The 21,575-nt window shown below is 38.1% G+C and overlaps 1 protein-coding gene across 2 annotated transcripts in view; it reads right to left on the bottom strand.

The window, feature by feature from the left end:
- The window catches only part of Cep83 (centrosomal protein 83), a 106,571-nt gene that overhangs the window by 68,311 nt on the left and 16,685 nt on the right, over nucleotides 1–21,575 (bottom strand). For both annotated transcript variants that reach the window (XR_003837767.1, XM_021175324.2), the window contains exons 2-4: nucleotides 9,717–9,984; nucleotides 9,089–9,239; nucleotides 2,833–2,925 (exon numbers count right to left, since the gene is read on the bottom strand). Coding sequence is in view for 1 of the 2 variants with exons in the window: in XM_021175324.2 (XP_021030983.1) it covers nucleotides 2,833–2,925; nucleotides 9,089–9,239; nucleotides 9,717–9,862 (390 nt within the window). In the remaining variant the exon portion in view is untranslated. The remainder of the gene's footprint in view (nucleotides 1–2,832; nucleotides 2,926–9,088; nucleotides 9,240–9,716; nucleotides 9,985–21,575) is intronic.

Raw genomic sequence — 21,575 nt, 5'->3', positions numbered from 1 at the left:
AAGAAGAAGAACAAGAAGAAGAACAAGAAGAAGAAGAAGAAATACAAATGAGAGCAAGGGTACTAGCTCAGCAGTTACAATACTTTCTGCTCAAGGGTTCTGAGCCCCAGAACCAACGTAAATGTGTGGTGGACCTAGTGACCTGCTAGCAACTGCAGTTACTGGGAGGCCGGGAGAAGACCCTGGGAGCACATTAGCCAGACTACCTGACTCAGTAAATGCTGGGTTCAAACAAGAGAGCCTGCCCCATGAGTAAGGTAAAGTGTAATGGACTCCTGACACCAACTTCAGTCTCCACACATGCACTTCAACATGTGCCCAACACCCACATGCAAAGGCACACATACAAGCACATCACACACATGCACTCTTCCTCATGAAAAAGGGAAAAAATAATGAAACAGATTAGTACTCTCCTTGAAATGTACCAATAAAACTACAACTCAAGTCATTTTTTGTCTTCACTGATTCTCACTATAATAATAAATGTCAAAATCACCACCTCTGTACAAAATATAAGAGACCCCTCTCTAAGTCAGACAAGATAAACTCAAGGTAGAACCAAAGATTATTTGAATACTTAGTATACTAACTTAAGGTTTGATTAACTACTGCAATAGTTGAACTCAAATATACTAGCCTGAAGAACGTTCACCATCCCAACTCTCCTGACGTACTAGAAACACCCACGGTGCTCTAAAATTGCCACCCAGCATCTATAAAAGCCACTGGCACTCACTCTAAATGCTCAACAAGAAACCTGAGCAGCAGAGCAGCCTGGTGTGGAAGAGTCGATCTCACAAAGAGCCAGAAAACCAAGCAATAATTAAAGTCAGACTCCCAAAGTAACACAACTTCGGAAGTTTTTAACTGAAAAATTTCTAAGCCGATTTATAAACTAAGAAAATGGGGGTGCTAACATTGTATGAAATACATACTATGTCTTTAGAACTGCTCATATTTACCTTGATTACCTTTGATATTGCTGAATTTATTTACAAAAAATCCAATCTGTAGCCAAAGCATAATAGATACCCTGACATATAACATGTAATGCTGTTAGAGGCATATTTGAAAATGTGGATTTATCAACGAATAAATCATTACAAAAGAGGATTTTCGAAGCATTCTCATACAATAGAAGTATTTTAGACTACTCCAATCTCCTACAGAGGTTCATTTTGAAGCAAACAATAATAATTTATATATGTAAGACCTGATATGTTTTTAAAGCTAGAATATAAAATGTCTAGGACAGTACCTACTTCACTTCTCTGCATTTTTGCTGTCATCTTTATCAAACATTTAGTAATATAAGAAACCTTGTCTCAACCCAAAGTACAAACAAGTATTTTTCTTTTTGAGATTGTGTGATCGTTAATACTGCTATCCACTTGACAGATCTACAATCATCTAGGAGAAATGACTCTGAGACATCTCTGAAGGATTAGGTAGATGTGGTTAGCCCCTGTGAGTACCTGTGAGGGACTAGCCAAATTAGGGTAACCGAGGAGGGAAAGCCCACTATATAGGAGGGTAGCACCACTCAGTGTGCTGGGGTTCTGGGCTAAAGAAAAAGAGAAAGGAGCTGAGGACAAGTATTCATCACTGTCTGCTTCAGAGCTGTAGGCAAGGCCACCTGCCCTGTGATCCTGCTACCGTGCCGTCTCCACCCTGATGGACTGTCCCCTCAACTGTAAGCCAAAACAAACTGTTCCTTCCATACACTGCTTTTGTCAGGGGATTTTATCAAAGCAACACAGGATATAACAAATCCATTTTATATGAAATCCATCCTGTCATTTCAAAAATATCATCTCACCTATTGTATGTTAGGAACTTTTTTTTTATTGTATGTAGTTCTTAGGAACTTGTCAACAGAAAACAAGGTCTTCCTCTCATGCAACTTCCATTCTAGAAGTACTAAACAAACATCACAACAATTAAGCAAAATAGCACATTAGAAGCTAACATTGCATACACTAGCAAGATTTTGCTGAAAGGATCCTGATATAGCTGTCTCTTATGAGACTACGCCGGGGCCTAGCAAACACAGAAGTGGATGCTCACAGTCAGCTATTGGATGGATCACAGGGCCCCCAATGAAGGAGCTAGAGAAAGTAACCAAGGAGCTAAAGAGATCTGCAACCCTATAGGTGAAACAACAATATAAACTAACCAATACCCCGGAGCTCTTGACTCTAGCTGCATATGTATCAAAAGATGGCCTAGTCGGCCATCACTGGAAAGAGAGGCCCATTGGACTTGCAAACTTTATATGCCCCAGCCAGTACAGGGGAACGCCAGGGCCAAAAAGTGGGAGTGGGTGGGTAGGGGAGGGTATGGGGGACTTTTGGGATAGCATTGGAAATGTAAATGAGGAAAATACCTAATTAAAAAAAGAAGCAGCTAACATGTACTAGAGAAAAGCTAGAGAGCTAAGTAAACTCCACAAGTTTAAGTAGTGGCAGGAGAGCAGGTAAGACTATTGGGTGGAGAAATGGCATTGGAAGCAGTCAGAGTAGGCTTAGTGAAAAGGAACACTTGGGTAGGATATGAAAGAGATCAAGGAGTCAGCCAAGAGATCTAAGAGCAATATTCAAAGCAGATATAGCACTAATGCAGCGACTCTTGAATCACACCATTTCATCAGTGCCAAGAAAACATCAGGAGACCAACCTAGAGGGAAGAAAGGAGAACAGAGATAATGGAGCCCAGTCCTATTATGCCTCAAAGTCCACAGTAGGGACTGCATGCAGAGGACTGGGTAAACAAAGGATGCTTTCCATGGAGACATGAAGATGAACGCAGTTCTTCTCCTTCATTACTTACTTCATCAAGAGTCCGAAAACGTTCTCGCATTGGAGCTTCTAATTCTTGTTGTAGTTGGGCTTTAACCAATTCCAATTTTTGTGGTGTTAATACCTAATACAAAAATATAAACAACTATAAATACAAAAATGAAGAAATATCCCTTCTTCAAGGTCCACAACATGTATTAGTTACAGACATTTTTATACTGTGGTTAATTTTTATAATCATTAAATAAGACTTTTCAGGCTAGGGGACTAGCCCAGCAGTTACTGAACCTGTCACACAAGCCATGGATGCAGTAAGCTACCATAATTGCATACTCAGAAGGTGGAGACAGAGGATCCCTAGAGCAAGCTGACTAGCAAGACTAGCCTTGGCCAGCCAACTCTGGGTTTCCCCTAGGTCTCATCTCAATGAATAAGGTAGAAGAGGATGAGTCTCAATGTGAAGCTCAAGTCTCCACATGTACTGGCATGCACATGCATATGCATGCACATGTGCTACAAGTATATACAGATATGCACACACACATACACACACAATGGGTAAAAGAAAAAAATAAACATAATTTCTAAAACAATACTTTAAGAATCTCAATCTTGATATCAGAGATATCAAAAATCCCAGTAACATGACTAATGAAAAATCAATGACAAGTTTTATACTGGACCGTGGTGGTGCACACCTTTAATCCAGGCACATGGGAGGCAGAGGAAGGTGGATATCAAAGTTCGAGGCCAGCCTGGTCTACAGAGCGAGTTCCAGGACAATTATGGCTACACAGAGAAACCCTGTCTCAAAAGAAAAAAGAAATTTGATAATTGTTATTTTGACCAGAAAGACTGACTGTGGCTCTGTCATGCTCTCTTACAGAACTCACTTCAGTGAATAATTAATATTTATGGAAGTAACATATGAGCAGACTCCTGTCGCTAAGATTCATCATTATTTTCCCAACACCTTCCATCCATGCCTACCATATAGGAACTACTGAATTCCAGTTTTGTGATTCAACAAAAAGAACAAATGAGCAAATGCTGGCTAGAAAAATAATATAGCTCCTATTTATATGAGTTTCTTTGAAAACATGAATAATGTTAAGTTTCACTCATTTACTCAATATTCCACAGTTGCTCAAAATACATTCTACTAAATGAAAGTCTTCTAAATATAAAATATTATGTAATGTATGATAATCTACATACCGTTCTGTTCTGAGTATCTTACATGCAGTGAGTTAGCCAAACCCCACAGAGTACTACCTGGGAGCATATAAAGAACCTAGACAACTTTCTAATGGCTGACAAGACTCAACTGAAGCATGAATCTTCTCATAATAACTACAAATTATGGCATGATAAATAAATCATCCACACAAGTAATAATAAAGTAACAAACAAAAGCTACTAAAAAGTCAAATCAAAGAGAAGATATTTCAGATAGAAAAAAAATGAATGTACATACACACAAAAGAAAAAGACTAAAATTAATAGAATCTCAGTGAGATAGGAAAGAACATTAAATAACATTAAAGAATAACTTAGATCTTCAAGAGGTGAAAGTGACAAAAATATTTAGATATATGTCTTAGTTAGGGTTTTACTGCTGTGAACAGACACCATGACCAAGGCAAGTCTTATAAAAAACAACATTTAATTGGGCTGGCTTACAGGTTCAGAGGTTCAGTCCATTATCATCAAGGTGGGAGCATGGCAGTATCCAGGCAGGCATGGTGCAGGCAGAGCTGAGAGTTCTATGTCTTCATTCAAAGGCTGATAGTGGAAGACTGACTTCCAGGCAACTAGNGTGAGGATCTTATACCCACACCCACAGTGACACACCCATTCCAACCAGGTCACACCTATTCCAACCAGGCCACACCTTCAGATGGTGCCACTCCCTGGTCCAAGGATATACAAACCATCACAATATAACAGCCCCAAATTTTGTTTGATACTTCAAACTTCTTAGGAGCCCAGCCCTCTGGTTTGAGGAAAAAGAGGAGAAATATATTCTCTCTTGACAAGACTCTTTCTGTGATTATTTTATTCTTTTATTCACTCTGAGATCTTAAGATACAGTTGCAACTGGTTGAGATATATTTCCAATAAGTATCCAGTCTGTTTTCTTTTGTTCAAGAGTTCTTCCTTCAATTAATCTCATAGACTTCACTTTTTACTACAGGCAAAAAAAGAAAAGTGGAACAACCTGTATTTTACTTTTCAATCCCTGCACATTAGTGTGGGGTATTTACCTGGCTGTGAGGCACATGCACATGTGTGTGCAAATGTACATGCAGCACATGTGTGGAAGTATGCGTTTTCCTTAATCTCCTGTCCAGCTTTCTAAAGAAAGGACTGCTCACAGAACCTGTAAGCAACTAGTGTAGCTAGGGAACTTCAGGGCTCCACCTGTCTGTCTCCCATAGAACTCCAGCACTATTGCCCAGCATCATAGATAGGTACTGCCATGCCTAACAGCTTTCTAATGACGCGGGTAGGGACCAGAACTCAGGGCCTCGCTTGCAGGGCAGAAAGTGTACAAACTGAGCCATCTCTCCAGTCTCTTAAATCTTTAAGCTGATTAATCAATATAATTAGTCATTGTCACTTTTCTCACTAATATTACTATTTACCCCACTAATAGTTTAATTTCCTCTTTAATTTTTTAAAATATTATATAAAACAATGGATTTCATCATGACATTTAAACGCATATCCTGGAATACTAGGACTTGTAACTCTTCAGCCTTATATCCACACTTGTTACTTCACAAATTCTGCTTTCTGCAGGATTTCTAGAACACACTTTACTAAGCTTCATGCACTATATAACACACTTAACAAGTAGTGTCTTTCCCTCTAGTTCCTAAGCTGCTTTATGATGATTCTCAAGTTTCTTATCTTTACTGACTTTCCACTTCTATATTTGAGGTATGTTACACTTGTTGCCAATTTTCAAGTACCAAAACTTGAGTACCATAATGGAATAAAAGACTTAAAATTACTCTATTACCTTACAGTGTTTATGGATTAGAGCAGTGGTTCTCAACCTTCTTAATGCTATGAACTTCCAATAGAGTTCCATATGCTATGGTGACTCTGACCATAAAATTATTTTCATTGCTATTTCATAGCTGTAATTTTGCTACTGTTTTCAATTGTAATGTAAAGATCTATGTTTTATGATGCTCTTAGGTACCCCCTATGAAAGGGTCATTTGACATTCAGAGGGGTTGTAATCCCCAGGCTGAGAACCAGTGTAAGGGTACCAGGCACAGCTAAGCTTATGTTCTCTATTTAATGTGAAGTGAATGCAGTTAAGACATAAATACTGTCTGGGACCAGAAGTTTTTTTTTTTTTTTTAGCCTTGTAGTTATTAGAATTCAGCTCTTATGCTAACAGGACTATGGCCTTCAGCTCCTAAAAACTGTCCATCCGTCTACCCACTGCTATTTCATATGGAAGGTTGCTTCTTCCAGGTCATCACAACTTCTTTGCTATTGCTCACCCTTGGAGACTATTTTTTAAAGGTGTTATCTGATTAGTGACATACTAAGACCCATAAAAAAATCTGCAATTCAAAATGCTCCAATGCTGTAGCTTATGTTACAGATTTTAGAGCATGTTGAACTTCAGATTTTCAGATTAGAGACACTCAATCACTGAAGTCTGAAATATCGCAAAAGTTGAAGAATTCAGTTTATCTGAATACTTCTGGTTCTACACACTTGACATAAGGAATACTTAACCTGTGATAGCAGCTAACAGGTACAGATCACGTAAGTGTTATACATCAAGGCACTAATACTTTCTTTGCAACGTCTCATTTCATCTTTACAATGAACCCAGCACTTTTATTCCTGTTGACTATTGATGCAGAAAGATTCTTTGAATAAATATGGGTTTTTTTGTTTTTGTTGTTTTGTTTTTTAATCTTTTACCTACAAAAGCCAATAGAGCAGAAAATGCTATAGAGGGTTTTTTAACTGTTAAATATAAGACGTATATTTTTAAAAATCATCTTTCATAAACTGCTAGTGAAATATTTCTAGTGGATACTGTTCAATTTACTTAAGTTTTTAACTTAACATTATTTGTACAAACTAAAAACCATTAAAGTGAATAACTAAATCAATCCCTCCACACTCCTTTTGTGTACTTCTTTAGCTTATCGTGTCTGGGTTTGTATGTGCACGCGCATGTAGATATGTACCTGTGAGTGCTGATGCCCACAGTATGCAGAGGTGGAGTTAGAGGCAGATGTGAGCTGGACATGGGCTCTGCACATCAGACTCGGGTCCTCTATAAGAGCAGGAAGCACAGTCACCAGACCTTTTTTCTTTTCTTTTCTTTATTTTTGGTTAGATAAATATTACAATAAAACTAAATATGTTTGTGAAAAACAAACTTTTCTAGAAGAAATTACATTTGTCAGCAAACATTGGCAAGCTATAATACTCAAGGATTTCTGGCAAGTTATAACATCCAAAGAATACACAAACAAGATCACAGGAAGAATAGTATTTCATTTCAATATGAGGAAGAAAATGTTTGACATATGCTAATTTGTAAATAGTAATGTATTACTTTTAAAGGTTAACTAGGGGCTGGAGAGATGGCTCAGTGGTTAGGGCACTGCTGCCCTTCTGGAGGAGCTGGGCTGTATTCCTGGCACCCACATGGCCACTCACAAGCTTCTGTAACTCCAGTGCCAGGGGAAATATCCTAATTAGGGTTTCTATGGCTGTGATGAAAGACCATGACCAAAAGGAAGTCGAGGAGGAAATGGTTTGGCTTACACTTTCACATCACTGTTCATCATCAAAGAAAGTCAGGACAGGAACTCAAACAGGGCTGGAACCCTGTTGTTGTAAGACCTGATGCAGAGGCCATGAAGTACTGCTGTTTATTCACTTGTTCAGCCTGCTGTCTGACAGACCCCAGGACCACCAGCCGAGGTGGCACCACCTATAATCACATAAGAAAATGCACAACACTGCTGCTAGTCATTACAACAGTCTCAAATATGAGCTGAGGGGTTTTAGACAATGATCACTGATGTTGTATGGCCTGATGGTATGCACACTGAAACTACTCTAATCGTATGTTCAGATCTAAGGTTACAGTGAAGCCAGGCAATGTAGCACAGTGACTGTTGCTGGAAACACCTTAGATTCATTAATGTTTGATTTTTGAATCAATCTTTGGAAGTTACCAATTCTTTCATGAAGTAGAAACTTTTGGTTTCTTTGGAAAGTCAGTTATATCAAAGGATGTTCTGCTGAAGTAGACACAGGTGAAAAGAAGTTTTGCTATAGTTGACACATGAAAAGACGTGTGAAGAACAAATATAAATATGAGCCCTCAGACAGTTTGCTTTGCTCTGCCTTACTACTCTGCTAACAACACACATGTACTGACTCACCTTACACTGATTGCATTGCTGAGCTCTACCTGTTGTGACACCATTGAGAGAAACTCACCAAAGAATGTCTGATGGTGCTCTGGAAGACTCAAGACAGTTGGCAGAGTGATATCAGCTGATATAGACGCATGTGGAGTTTTGCTAAGATAGACTCACGTGCTGAGGCAAGACCAGTGAGAGGGCATGCGGAGGGAGTATAAATAGGACTCAACACACAGTGACGGCAATGGGCTTACATAGATAGCTTTGCAACACTTCTTGGTCTCACATATCTTCACTCGGTTGAGGTGGCCACAGCAGAGAACTTCTCCTTGGTCCTGGTCATGATTTGGCAGAGGCCTGGCTGTGTCTGCCAGGTCATGTCACTGCCACTGACTTGTGTTTGCTATTCCCAACGCTACTGAACTGGACTGATCATCAACTGCATGCAAGTGGATCAAGCTGCTGCTAGTAGCCTGTGAACTGCTGGTTTCCTGACAACGCAGATTGGATTTGCTCCAAAGAATTTCTGAACAGGTCCATTCTGCTATAAAACCTTTCTTTTCCACTACCTCTGGTGGGTGGTGAGTTAAAAGGGAGGTTAAAACATTAAGAACCATTATTAAAAGTAGGCTTTGAAAAATCCAAGCTAACTTTCATGACCCCCATGTTACTTAGGCAATTTAATATGAAGTTGGAGACTACAGTTTAAGAAGTTGTATAGAATATAAGAAAGACTGGATTATATCAACTGCAGATAAAGCAAGAAACCATTAAACATAGAGAGAAAGAAACATATTTACCAAAACTACTTATTTCCATTAACCACGTGACTAATTTTATATAAATTCAAATATAATTTCTTACCTGCAGTTTCATTTTTTCTATGTCTCTATCTTTCTCTACTAATTCTCCCCTTAAGTCTTCAAGGAGCAGTTGGAATCTTTCCTGGCTTGCTTGCTTTTCAATTAATACACGCTTAAGTTCATTTTGTGATTTTACATATTCTTCCTGCAACCTGATTTTAAAAAAAAAAATCAATTTTAAATGGATATTTTACTTTTAAATTCACTGCTTCATATAAAGCCAACCAATAATACAGAAAAACAAGACTGATATAAGAGATTTCATTAAACTTTTAACTGTTTTTTCTTTGATAACTTTTATTGAATTATTAACACTGTAATTTCTGAAAATAATTTTATTTTAAAGAAGAAAAAACACACACACATTTATCCACCTGGATATATTTAATGTTGTATGTTTTGCTACTTTCAAAGTAAGACTACATTCACAGCCCACTTAATACAATAGATTTGAAAAAGTAATTTATTTTTACTATATTTAATGTTAAATAACTGTACTGCAAAATAACAAAAATATACTGTGTATTGTAGAGCAAAGCCGCAGCCCACATAACTCCAGTAGCACGTCTTTAATCAGCGACCCCCAGACTACCCCCCCATACTTTAATCTCTAACTTTAAGTAATTTACCTTTTGTGTTCAATTTTCAGAGCCTGATAATTATGTTTATGATGTTCACAGCGTACCCTTTCATCAATTAACATATTTTGGAACTCAGGCTCAGGATTCAGCCTACTGTCTCCTCCAGGTGGAAATAGGCTAGGAAATGTGTCCATATTTGTAAGGGGGCTGACATACAATCAATAAGCTGTGGCTTTTGTATTGTTTTAGTTTTCTTCCAGGAAGTATTTCCAACTTCTTTCTTGCTAAGGCAGAATCCCAGGGGACCAAATCATGCCTGCAGAGAGAATGAACATAATTACTACTCAGTCACTTAAGCATCTTGTGATTTTACATAATTGTTATCAATTATTTTCTTATCATTTTTATTGTTAAAATTCAGCTTTTAGATTCTCTCTTCATAAAACAAATGCAAAAAAAAAAAAAAAAAAAAAAAAAAAAAAAAAAAAAAAACCTTGAATCACAGGTTCCTAGTTTTCCTTTGCTTCCATGAAGAAACTGTAGCCATCAAGCTCCTATCCTTAGCCTTATTAAATAGGAAGGCTGACCTCTTCTAGTTGAGTTATCTTTGATTCACAAATTAAGCTGTTTCTCAAAGTTAATGTGGGAAACTTTCAAGGGTGGATCCTGGCATAAGATATATACTCCAATAACTAAGAGGGAACGTATATAGAACTTGGAAAGTGTCTGAAGAAAACTGACCATCTTCACAACAATGGCCTTTAGTAATAATCCTGTCTGTTATTCCTGCTGTAAAAGGTCTTCTGACACACGGAAAACTGTACTTGGGCACAGATTCAAATGGGAAAATCAATCAGCAAACAAATATTGACGGTTTCCTATGTATGACACATACTTTTGCTAAGAACAGATCACTTCAGCCATCCCCCCAAATACTGATCCAGCATTAAATACTGCAATAACTAACAAGCTGAAAATGATGGGAAAGTGTTTTGCTATAAGAAAATAAAATTAAAAATAAAAATAGTTCTATCCCTTTAACATCATTAATTTTTCTCCAGACCACTTTATATGTATGTGTGTATGTATGTATGTACATATGTATATATTTTTCCTTCCCTTTGGCTTATGAAAACTATTCTCTACATTTCTCCATCTTGTTTGAAAATATAATCTCTGGTAAGTCCATGACATGTCTAACATATAAACATATGCATATTTACAAATGCATACTCACACCTTTAAAATGAAATTGGTCTTGCCTAGATTTCCTATTCAATTCTACTTCAGAGGGGGCACTTTGCTTACATACTCTTCGCTCGCTCCACTCCTCATTTTAAACACAGCTCCACTGATCCTATCAATTCACTGAGAGATTTCAACTTCCCAGGCGTTCTAAGGAAGGCTGCAAGAAGCTCAGTCTGGCTTACATCTTATAAAGAGCTTCTAGAGACTGAACATGGATACCACACTGTCAGCCAGAGGAGAATAAAACAACTTAAAGAAGATTCCTGATTTCTAGTAGCATTTAAGAGGCTCACCCTAGCAAGCAGAAAGGTAAATAATGTAAAAAATAAAAAACTCTTCTTGAATTCAAGTAAGAGGTGGCAAAGTAAACCGTACCCACAAAACGAAAGAGGCCATTAGACAACTTCAGTAACAGTGTACCAGAGCAGAAAAGGACATGTAGGAGTGTTTCCATTAGACAACTTCAGTAACAGTGTACCAGAGCAGAAAAGGACATGTAGGAGTGTTTCCAGACAAAGACAGGAGAACCTCAAGTGTAATTAACCAACTGGTGAAAGCCAGATGCAGGAAGCTTTCCAAGTTTAAAAACTCCAGGAGGATCCAGTTTTAGTAGTTCTCATACTTTACTGAGTTTTAGCTCCTGGAACCAACTGAGTTCTCAAAATAAATATTAGACAAAAATATTATGGCATAGAGAAGGGCACGGAAGCACTCTGAAATACAGTAGCATTCTAACCTTCTTAACAAAGAAAAATCTGCTTAACTTGCAGCCCACTCTATGGTGGTATTAACAGGTCCTATGATATCATAGAAGAACAGCAAGCAGTAAAATCTAGCACTCTCCAGCCATTCTCTCCCATACGAGGAACGGTGCAGGAGACTGAATGTCACTAGGAACATTTCTAGCTCAGGAGTACAGTTCATCAAAAGTCTGAGGTTAATCATATAACTTATAGAACTCTTTCCCTCTCCCCATGCTTATAAAAGTATGGAACATAGCTTATAATAATGAAATAACTTATAACACTGTAATATTTACTTACACTAGAAGTATATGTTTGTATATTCATATGCTTACACAGAAATGTGAATTTGTGACTCTGTCCTGGGGAGGCTGAAAGAAAGACATCAAGAGCCTGTGAGGGCCACTATGATGGAGAATGTGTGATGGAGAGATGGCAAAGATGGAAAGTTGAGAGATGGAAAAGAAAGAGAAGCCAAGGAGCTCATAGACTGTGGAGAAAGGTGAAACTGGAGACTTGATGGCAGTGAGGAATAGGGAGGAAAGAGGCCATGGTGAGGTCTTGATATGGGCTGTGTACTGGCTATTTTTGTGTCAACTTGACACAGCTGGAGTTATCACAGAGAAAGGAGCTTCAGTTGAGGAAATGCCTCCAGGAGATCCAACTGTAAGGCATTTTCTCAATTGGTGATCAAGGGGGAAAGGCCCCTTGTGGGTGGGACCATCCCTGGGCTGGTAGTCTTGGGTTCTATAAGAGAGCAGGCTGAGCAAGCCAGGGGAGGCAAGCCAGTAAAGAACATCCCTCCATGGCCTCTGCATCAGCTCCTGCTCCCTGACCTGTCTGAGTTCCAGTCCTGACTTCCTTTGGTGATGAACAGCAGCATGGAAGTGTAAGCCGAATAAACCCTTTCCTCCCCAACTTGCTTCTTGGTCATGATGTTTGTGCAGGAATAGAAACCCTGACTAAGACAGGCTGCCACCAAGGGTTACGTCTAGGTCCATGGCCCTAATGTAGCTAGGGTCTCTGTTGATGTCTGTGGCCAAGAAACCACCAAAAGCTAAGCAAGTGTCTGTGGTCTGGACTGCAGCCTGAGCCACTGTGCTGAGCTGGCCCCTCCACCTGGCAGTCACCACATTCTGGAGAGCAGGCCCCACCCCCTGCTGGCTGCAGTATTGGGTGAGCTAGCCTGGACACTGCTGGAGAACTCACCCTGCTGGTATGAGAACAGGAGAGCTGGGGGCTGACCCACTCAGCTACCTCCCAGGCCCAGATCCAGGGTTTTGAGGTGGCCCATCCCAACATCTACCCCATCTATGATCTGCTGGAGCACAAGAAAGGGCCATTTCAGCATAGCCAAAGCCACAGGATATCTCCATGACACAGGGCAACTAATAGAATATCCAAGAAGAGTCCTAGTGAACATCTGCAAATAAAGAAGCGTGGACAAAAGCATATACTGTATGGCACACTACAGCTTCCACAACAAGATTTGATTCTATTCTATTCTATTCTATTCTATTCTATTTGGGGGGTGGGGTTGCAAGGGTGGAAGATACATATGAAGAGACAGGTAAGTGAGTAGAATGGGGTACTTGATGTGAAATTCACAAAAAAAAAATCAATAAAAAGGTTTTTAAAAAAACAGGAAATGCGCATTTTATATATGTATATGTGTTCTCATACTGAATACAATGGATACTATATACCACAAAATTAAACCACAGAACATATATTCTTCTCAAGCTTATGTGGAATATTCATTAAGAACTAAATCCTAGCTGGGCACAGAGGCTCACACCTTTAACCCCAGCATAGGAGGTAAAAGCAGGAGGACCACTGTGAGTTCGAGGCCAGCCTGATCTACATAGTGAGTTCCAAAAGAGTCAGGCTATATAGACACACCCTGCCTCACACTTCCCCTACCAAAAGAAAAAAAAAAAAGAAAAAGAAGAAAGAAACTACATTCTAGCACCAAATCACAACAAATTTAAAAGAATAGTAATCATACAGTTCTTAAAGCAGGGAGTAATTATACAAATAATCAACAAGAGAAAGATGGCTAGACAATTTAGAAATTAAGTACATTTCTAAATAATATGAACGTAAGAGACTCTGGAAGATAGATCATTCTCACAAAATTAAACACACTCCTTCCTATAAGAGATACTAATCATCCCCTGTATTTAGTCAAATGATTAAAATCATACTTCATACTTTTTAAAAAACCTGTATATACATCTTCATAGCACCTTTATTTTTAATTGCCAAAATCAGGAAGTAAATAAGGATGTCCTTCCATGAGTGAATGGATAAAAATGTAGCTTCAACACATAAATTCAGCACTAGTAAGGAATAAGCTACCAAGCTATAAGGAAAAAATTGGAGAAAGCACAAATGCATATTGCTAAGTGAAACCGACCCAGTCTGAAAGAGTTTCTGTAAAGTTCCAACTATTTAACATTTAGGTAGTGGGGTCATAGAGGCCTTAAAATGATCAGTAGTTGTCAAGAGTGAGGAAGGACTAGGAGTATGAGAAAGGACTAGGAGTATGCAGAGGAATTTTAAAGTAGGAAAACTTGTCTATGATACTATGGTGGCAGATACGTGCTTATAAACAATTGGCAAAATGTATAGAACACTACTACAAAAAGAGTGAACTTTAACGTAAACTTGGGGACTTTGGCTGATTTAGTTGCACTGCCAATTATGTATGTAGAAGTTATATATGTAGGAAAATGAAGTATGTGGAAGACCACTGTACTTTTAATTAATTTTACTATTACCAAAAACATCTCTAAAAAATAGTTTTGTGAGCTAGGCATGGTGGCACATACCTTTAACCCCAGCACACAGGAGGCAGAGACAGGCAGATCAGAATATGAAGTAAGTCTGATCAACACCATGAATTCCAGGACAGCCAGGACTACATATTGAGAACCTGCATCTAAATAAATAGTTAAATAATTTTTAAAGACAGCTTAATAAAAAAGAACTGGGGATAAGGGATATATGACAGAAATCATGCATAGTCCAGGAGCCTAAAATATTTCCTATTTCTTAATTCTTTATAATAAAAGGCTCCCAAATTCTTCTCTAGTATGACCATTAAAAATGTTACATGGAAAAATTTAAAGAACTTATCTAAAACAGGGTTTTACAACTTCAGCACTACTGTTGTAAAAAAGAATATAATTTTTGGGTGTTGGGGACTGTCTTGTGTATATATAGTATTTGGCAACATTCTAATCTCCATCTACTAGATGTCTTATAGTACCTGGCGTGGCTGTGAAAACCAAACACCTATACATATTGCTATGTATAGTCTACCGCTTCCACCCCTGACCCCACCTATTAATAATGAATGGCCTAAGAAGAGAAGTACAACAATAGACATTGTAAAACAGATTTAAACCAATTGCACTAACATATGCAAAGTAATGTTTGATAGAAATAAAGACAATTTTTATTAGATATTTTCTTTATTTACATTTCAAATGCTATCCAAAAAGTTATGTAATTCAACGATATATTCTTTTATGAACTTTTTTGTTTAACCATAAGGGCAAAGAAAAGTTGAAAGGAAAAGGGGGAAAGATATTGCAAGCATTAATCAAAAGATAGATGATAAATCTGTATTACCAGGTAAAGTCAATTTTACAATCCCCTCCCTCCAAAAACAAAAGAAAACAAAGCAGTACTAGAAATAAAAAGGGACCTTCATAATGATAAGGTTAAATGCTCCAGAGAGAGGTGATCACTTTAAATTAAATACCCTTATTATGGCCACTAAATACATAAGCAGAGCTTATCAGAGTCATAAGGACAAACAGACAAATTTATAATCATAGGGAGAAAATGTAACCACAATTCCTGGTGAGTAACAGCTCAAGCACATTCTCTGGATTGTTTTCTGTTCGGATGGGGAAATACAGGGATGGTTATTATGCGCAGATGAGAATTTTATAGTTAAAAAACTAACAAACCCTACTCTAAGGTAGCTATGCCATTTTCTAGTCAACCAACAGCATATGAGAGCAAGTTCTACTTCCTTACATTTTTGCCAACAGTTGGGGCTGCAAATCTAATTTTAGCCATTTTAGGGAGTATAAAGTGTTATTTCATTGTAGTTTTAATCTGAAGTTCCCTTAAGTACTTTTTTTACATATTTAATAGCCTATCATAAATCTTTTAAATCTATGAAAGGATCTTTGTTTTAAGAACAAAGTAAAAAATAAATGGTAAAATGAGCACTAGCTAAGTATATTTTAGGATGTAAAAGCCCAAATTTAATTCAGTCCATTAATGACTTACATAAGCACGTATTTCCCATTCATTTGCAAATACTAACTTCATTCCCATGAAAGCCTTTCTCATCACTCTCTGTATGATCTGGTGCAGTCACTGTAAAAGCAGTGAAGTACGTCAGTGATCCCAGCATGCAGGCGGCTGAGGCAGAACATCACCATCCCCATGAATCCAGGCTGGGAAGCAGCCTAAGCAACGCTGAGACTCTCTCAAAACGAGAAAATACTAAAGTTCACTGATGGATTACTTCTTCAATGAAGTCCTAACTCTACCAAATATATTTAATTTTCTCAATACTAGATTATTAATAAATATAACATGTAGTTTCACTTCTTCCATGGCAAGACTATATACAGTCTCAACACCTACAACAACCAGAAGCCTGTATTAAGATGGTAAAACCATGAAGTAAACAAATAGTACAGCCACTCATTCAATGTCAATTTAGTCTCAACTCATTTTTCTCATCTGTATTCTGAAATTGTGGCTTCTAGACTATTAGTGAACTGAATGCTAGTTCCCCAAAAGTTATCTAATGTCTGGACACTATGAACATGTAATTAAATATGCACACAGGATAAACTAATCCTTGTTAGTTTATAGATTATATAGGTAGATCTTAAGTATAATCATGTTCATTCATGGTAAGGTTTCTCCTGTAGACTAGGGGGCCATAAACTCAGAGATCTGTCTGCTTCTGCATCCCTAGTGTTGGGACTACAGGTGTGCACCACCAATGTCTGGCTAATCATGTACCTTTAAGAGAAGGAACCAGGGAGTTTCAGGCTGCAGATGAAACAAAGTCATATAACAAGGAATGTCTGGAGCCATAAAAGCTGAAAGAGGCAAAAAAAAGATTCTCGCCTAGGGTTCTGGCAACAGTTTCATTTCATAGGTCTGGTCTCTAAAACCAAAAAGGAATAACATCTGGAGTATTTTTAATAGAATAATTTGCATAACAAGTACAAGTTGTTACCACTCTAGTTGACTTCATGAACCTGGGAGAGTAAAGCCTAAAAATGTGGCCTACTAAAGTCTCATGCAATAGCCATTTTTAGTCAAGGCATCCAACAATTTATATTCTGAGGGTTAGACAAAGTCATTAGCAGCAAAGTTCACGTCAGTGTATACAAGCTGTATATAGTCACAAGGGCCAGGTCACATGAGTTTAGGCTGTACACAATCACAAGAACAACTCATGTTGGACGCATCATTCTGAATCCTGGAGAAGATGGTGGGTAACCCCACTCCTCCTTATCACACCTGGGAGGAGCCCATGTTATCAAGGAACAGAGATTACAAGACTTTTTTCTTGTCTACTTGGAGTTTTCTCACAAGCTTTCAGAATCTCCTCACACAGCTTTATTCATGGACTGTGTTCTAACACAGATCACTAAAACACCAACTTTCTATTTATTCTTTTTTTTTTTTTTTTTTTTTTTTTTTTGGTTTTTCGAGACAGGGTTTCTCTATATAGCCCTGGCTGTTATTCTCAAAACCTGTACTATAATTTTAAATTGATTAGTCATATAGCTTTAATTTCAACCAGTGACTCAGATACCTGTCCATTTATTAGATACTCAAAACGACACACGTGCATGCATAGGCATCTATAATAAAGAGTTTACCAACTAAATATATCCATAATGCAAATTTTAAAGGACATAATTCAGAAGCTGGAGAGAGGGTCCAGCAGTTAAGATAACACACTGCAAGTTGTTTTTACAAAAGACCCAGAGTCAGCTTCCAGCACTCACATGATGGCTAACAATCATCTCCAACTCCAGGTCCAGGAAACCCAATGCCCTCTTCTGGCCTCTGCAGGCACCACACTGTATACATGCAGGCAACATTCGTACACATATAATTTTTAAAAGATCCTTTTAAAATAAGCATATAATTTAAGCCATAACAAGAAAAAGTAAGGCATCTTAGTGAGCCTCTTAGTAATTTAGTGTCTACAGGATGTCTCTGAAAGGCAATTAGTTCTACAAACACCAAATTTTAACCAAACATTTCCTTGTCTCTCCTTTACAACTAACAACGATATAAGTCCACACACGCACCCTTATGACCACTTTTGACTGACCCCATATCTACAGACCTACATATTATATCTTCTCCTACACAGGCATTCAACTTTTTAAAGCAGTCAATAGTACAATGTCTGCCCAAAAGTGTGGCAATTCAAGACATTCAGAAAGCACAGCTGCTGATGCTTATGGAAAGCTTCCAGATACATTTCATTAAAAAGCACATGCTCTATGCCTTTGAACATTTCAAAACAATACTTTAAATATTTCATTCCCCCAAAGTGAACGCTGTTTTTGTTATTTTTCAAAATATTAAAAAGTCTAGTGATAACACTCATCAGGCATTTGCTTCACTTACAAACAGAAATTTGAAATTTACTCCAAATCCAAAGACAGCTCTGCACTAGGCACTCTACGGGCAGTTGGCTAGCCATCCCGTGATTTGTAAAGAGAATAAATGTCACATTTTGACACTTTGCCAGAACCTGAAGTGCAGCTGGGAGCAGACCCTTCAGAGCCCTGGCAACATGCCAAGCTCAATAATTATGATTTAGAGAAAAACAGGGGAAGTCAGGGAAAGAGGAAAGGAAGAAGATATGTATTTGAGTGGTTAGCAATCAACCACCAAACACTGAATTACATTATTATTTTCTTACAATCATATTTTCTACTGCATGACGACTTAACTGGTAAATTTCTGGTAAGATACTATAACCAGCCAACTTCAAAAGCTTATTTGTAGTAAATTATAAATCTATCATTGTGATTTAAAATGAAAAGATGACTCTTAAGAAAATCATACTTCAAATTCATTTCAAAGTTTCTCAGTATATAGGCTCTGTTCCGTATAACATGGGAAATTATGAGCCAGTGGCACTTTTGATGCTAATACACAAAATGTTACTCAATGATCTACTAATGTATCCTGAAATACATTCTTTAAGTAAATCCTAATGTAATTTTTTTCTGAGCTATACAACATAGTTTGAAAACTTTACAATGAAAAATTTATATTTGTACAGAAATTGACATAAACATCTTTTAGAATTGTCAAAAACTATTTTAAAAAATGTATAGTCATAAATGAGGTAAAAGTCAACTTCAATAGAAAGGTGAACCAGAACAAAGAAACTGTTTACTTTTTTTTAAAAAAACCACAGTAATCAAGCAGTACTTAATTAATGACTAAGCACATGTACTGACTAGTCTACTTAAAATAAGTGTTTGAGGGATATACCAAAATATGCAGACTACCAACTCCAGCCAGCTCCTCAGCCAGGAAGAGCTGGCCCACAGTCACAGACGACAGATTAATTTTTAGTTCCTATTTTATGCCAGACATTTTGTTGAGTAAAGATAAAATTAAAAGAACACCTAGTCCTCAAAGAAGTGATAGTGGTCAGTGAAACAAACATGTTAGCTACAGTTTAGATGTCAAATGTCCCCAAAAGGCGATTATGTTAAAGAACTTTCCAGGGCAGGAGTACTGAGAGGTACAAAGTCCTTTGCTCAGTCGCATGCCACATGGCTGAAACACAAAGGCTGCCTACTGTTCCTTCACATTCTTATGGGAGTCCTTAGGTCATCAGAGGCACGCTGCTAAGGAGGGTTATACACTTCCAGGTCCTTCTCTCCTTGGCTTCTTAGACACAACATTTGCTATATCACCCACTACCCATCACTGCCACTGGACAAAGGTCCAAATAGATCTGCCCAACCAACTGTTGCCTAGAAACTCCAAACTATGACCCAAAATAAAACTTTTCTCTTTGAAAATTAATTATCTCTGGTTTGTTTGTTTGTTTGTTTCTTTGTCTAAATCAAGACAGGAAGCTAACAAATGTACATATCATGGTTTCTTTATTGCCCCATGATGAAGGCAACTCATGAAAGAGTTTATTGGGGCTTACAATTGCAGAGGGTGAGTCCATGACAATCATGGCAGTGAGTATGGCAGCAGACAGGCAGGCACAAAACTGAAACAGTAGCTGTGAGCTTACAATCTTACCCAAAAGTAGGAGGCAAAGAAAGCTAAATGGGAATAGTGAGGGCTTTTCAAACCTCAGAGTCCCAGCCCCAGTGACATACCTCTACAACAAGACCATACCTCCTAACCTTCCCCAAACAGTCCACCACCCGGGGACCATGTATTTAAACATATGGGGGGGAGGGGGGTATTCTCATTCAAACCATCACAACACATTAACAGCAACTGCAGACTAACCAAGATGAAAAAATATATATACCATCAAATCATCTTTGTACTGTTAAAATGTTGCCATTTGCATATGTTGACTTTTCAAAACATTAATTCAGAAAGCCTTAAAATAATAAACATATTTGTAGGTAGTATGAGGGCAGAGAGGGAAGAACAATTTATCAGAGACACCTCCCCAAAATAATTCAAAACTAAAACTAAGGTAGAGATGCAAAACAAAAACAAAAACAAAAAAAGGTACACAACACAGAACTTAAGAGACGAACATCAGTGTGGCGGTGCCTGGACAGTAGGGCAAAGCCTTAAGGATTATGTGCAGAGAAATCACAGTTTATTGTCGATTATTAGAGAGAAGCTTTTAAGCTGTAGATAGGTGAGGGAACCCAGGGTAGGTTCAGATTTGTACTCCAGAAAAAAATAATAAAGAAAGATATTTCCACATGTGGAAGTCTTTCCAAATTAAGGAACCAGATGGAATAAAAGAGAAAGTACACAAATGTACAGAAAAAATGATGAGGGCCTGACCTGTGATAACAGCAACAAGTGGTTCAGAAAATAGTCTTGAATATGGAGACAGAGGAAAAGGAGCTAACAGAAATTGGCAGCCTTTTCTTCAACCATAATAGAATCTCATTTTAATGTTAAGAGATTAAAGTGGAAACTTAAGGGTTCTTTGGAAAGTCGGTTGTATCATACAGTTTTGCTGAAGCAGACACAGGTGAAAGGATGTTTTGCTAAAGCAAGCACGTGAAAGGATATGTATAAAGGATTCTTTGCTGAGGACACACATGTATTGGTCCACCTTACATGCATTGCTGAGCTCCTCTTGTCAGGACTCCATAGAGAGAAACACCAAAAAACTTCTCTAGAGGTTCCTACGGCTTCTTATCACTTCCACAGACTTGGGCCAATTGGCAGAATAATGTCAGCTGACACAGATTCACAAGGAGTTTTGCTAAGGCAAGTCTCATGGAGGACACATGATGTTTGGCGGGAGTATAAATAAGACTCAACAGACAGTGACTGGGGCTTGGCTTGCTTGCACAGCTAGCTTTGCAACACTTCCTGATCTTTGCTTTGTTGAGAGAGGGGTGGTAAAGAATTTCTCCTGGCCACCATCCCTGGTGGTCCTGGTCCCTCCTGCTGACTCATGCCAATTCAGCTGGGGCCTGGCTGTCTCTGCTGAGTCATGCCACTGCTGACCTGTAAACTGATCTGCTGATTACCTGACAAAGCAGAAGGAATTTGCTCCAAAGAACAATTTCTAAACAGGTCCACTTCCCCAGTATCCTAATAACCTTTCTTTTCCACTATCTCTGGTGGGTGCTGGGCTAGAAGGGAGGTTAAAGCATTTAAGACC

Source organism: Mus caroli, chromosome 10, assembly GCF_900094665.2.
Source record: "Mus caroli chromosome 10, CAROLI_EIJ_v1.1, whole genome shotgun sequence".
Taxonomy (NCBI): domain Eukaryota; kingdom Metazoa; phylum Chordata; class Mammalia; order Rodentia; family Muridae; genus Mus; species Mus caroli.
This window is presented reverse-complemented; position numbering and strand designations above follow the sequence as displayed.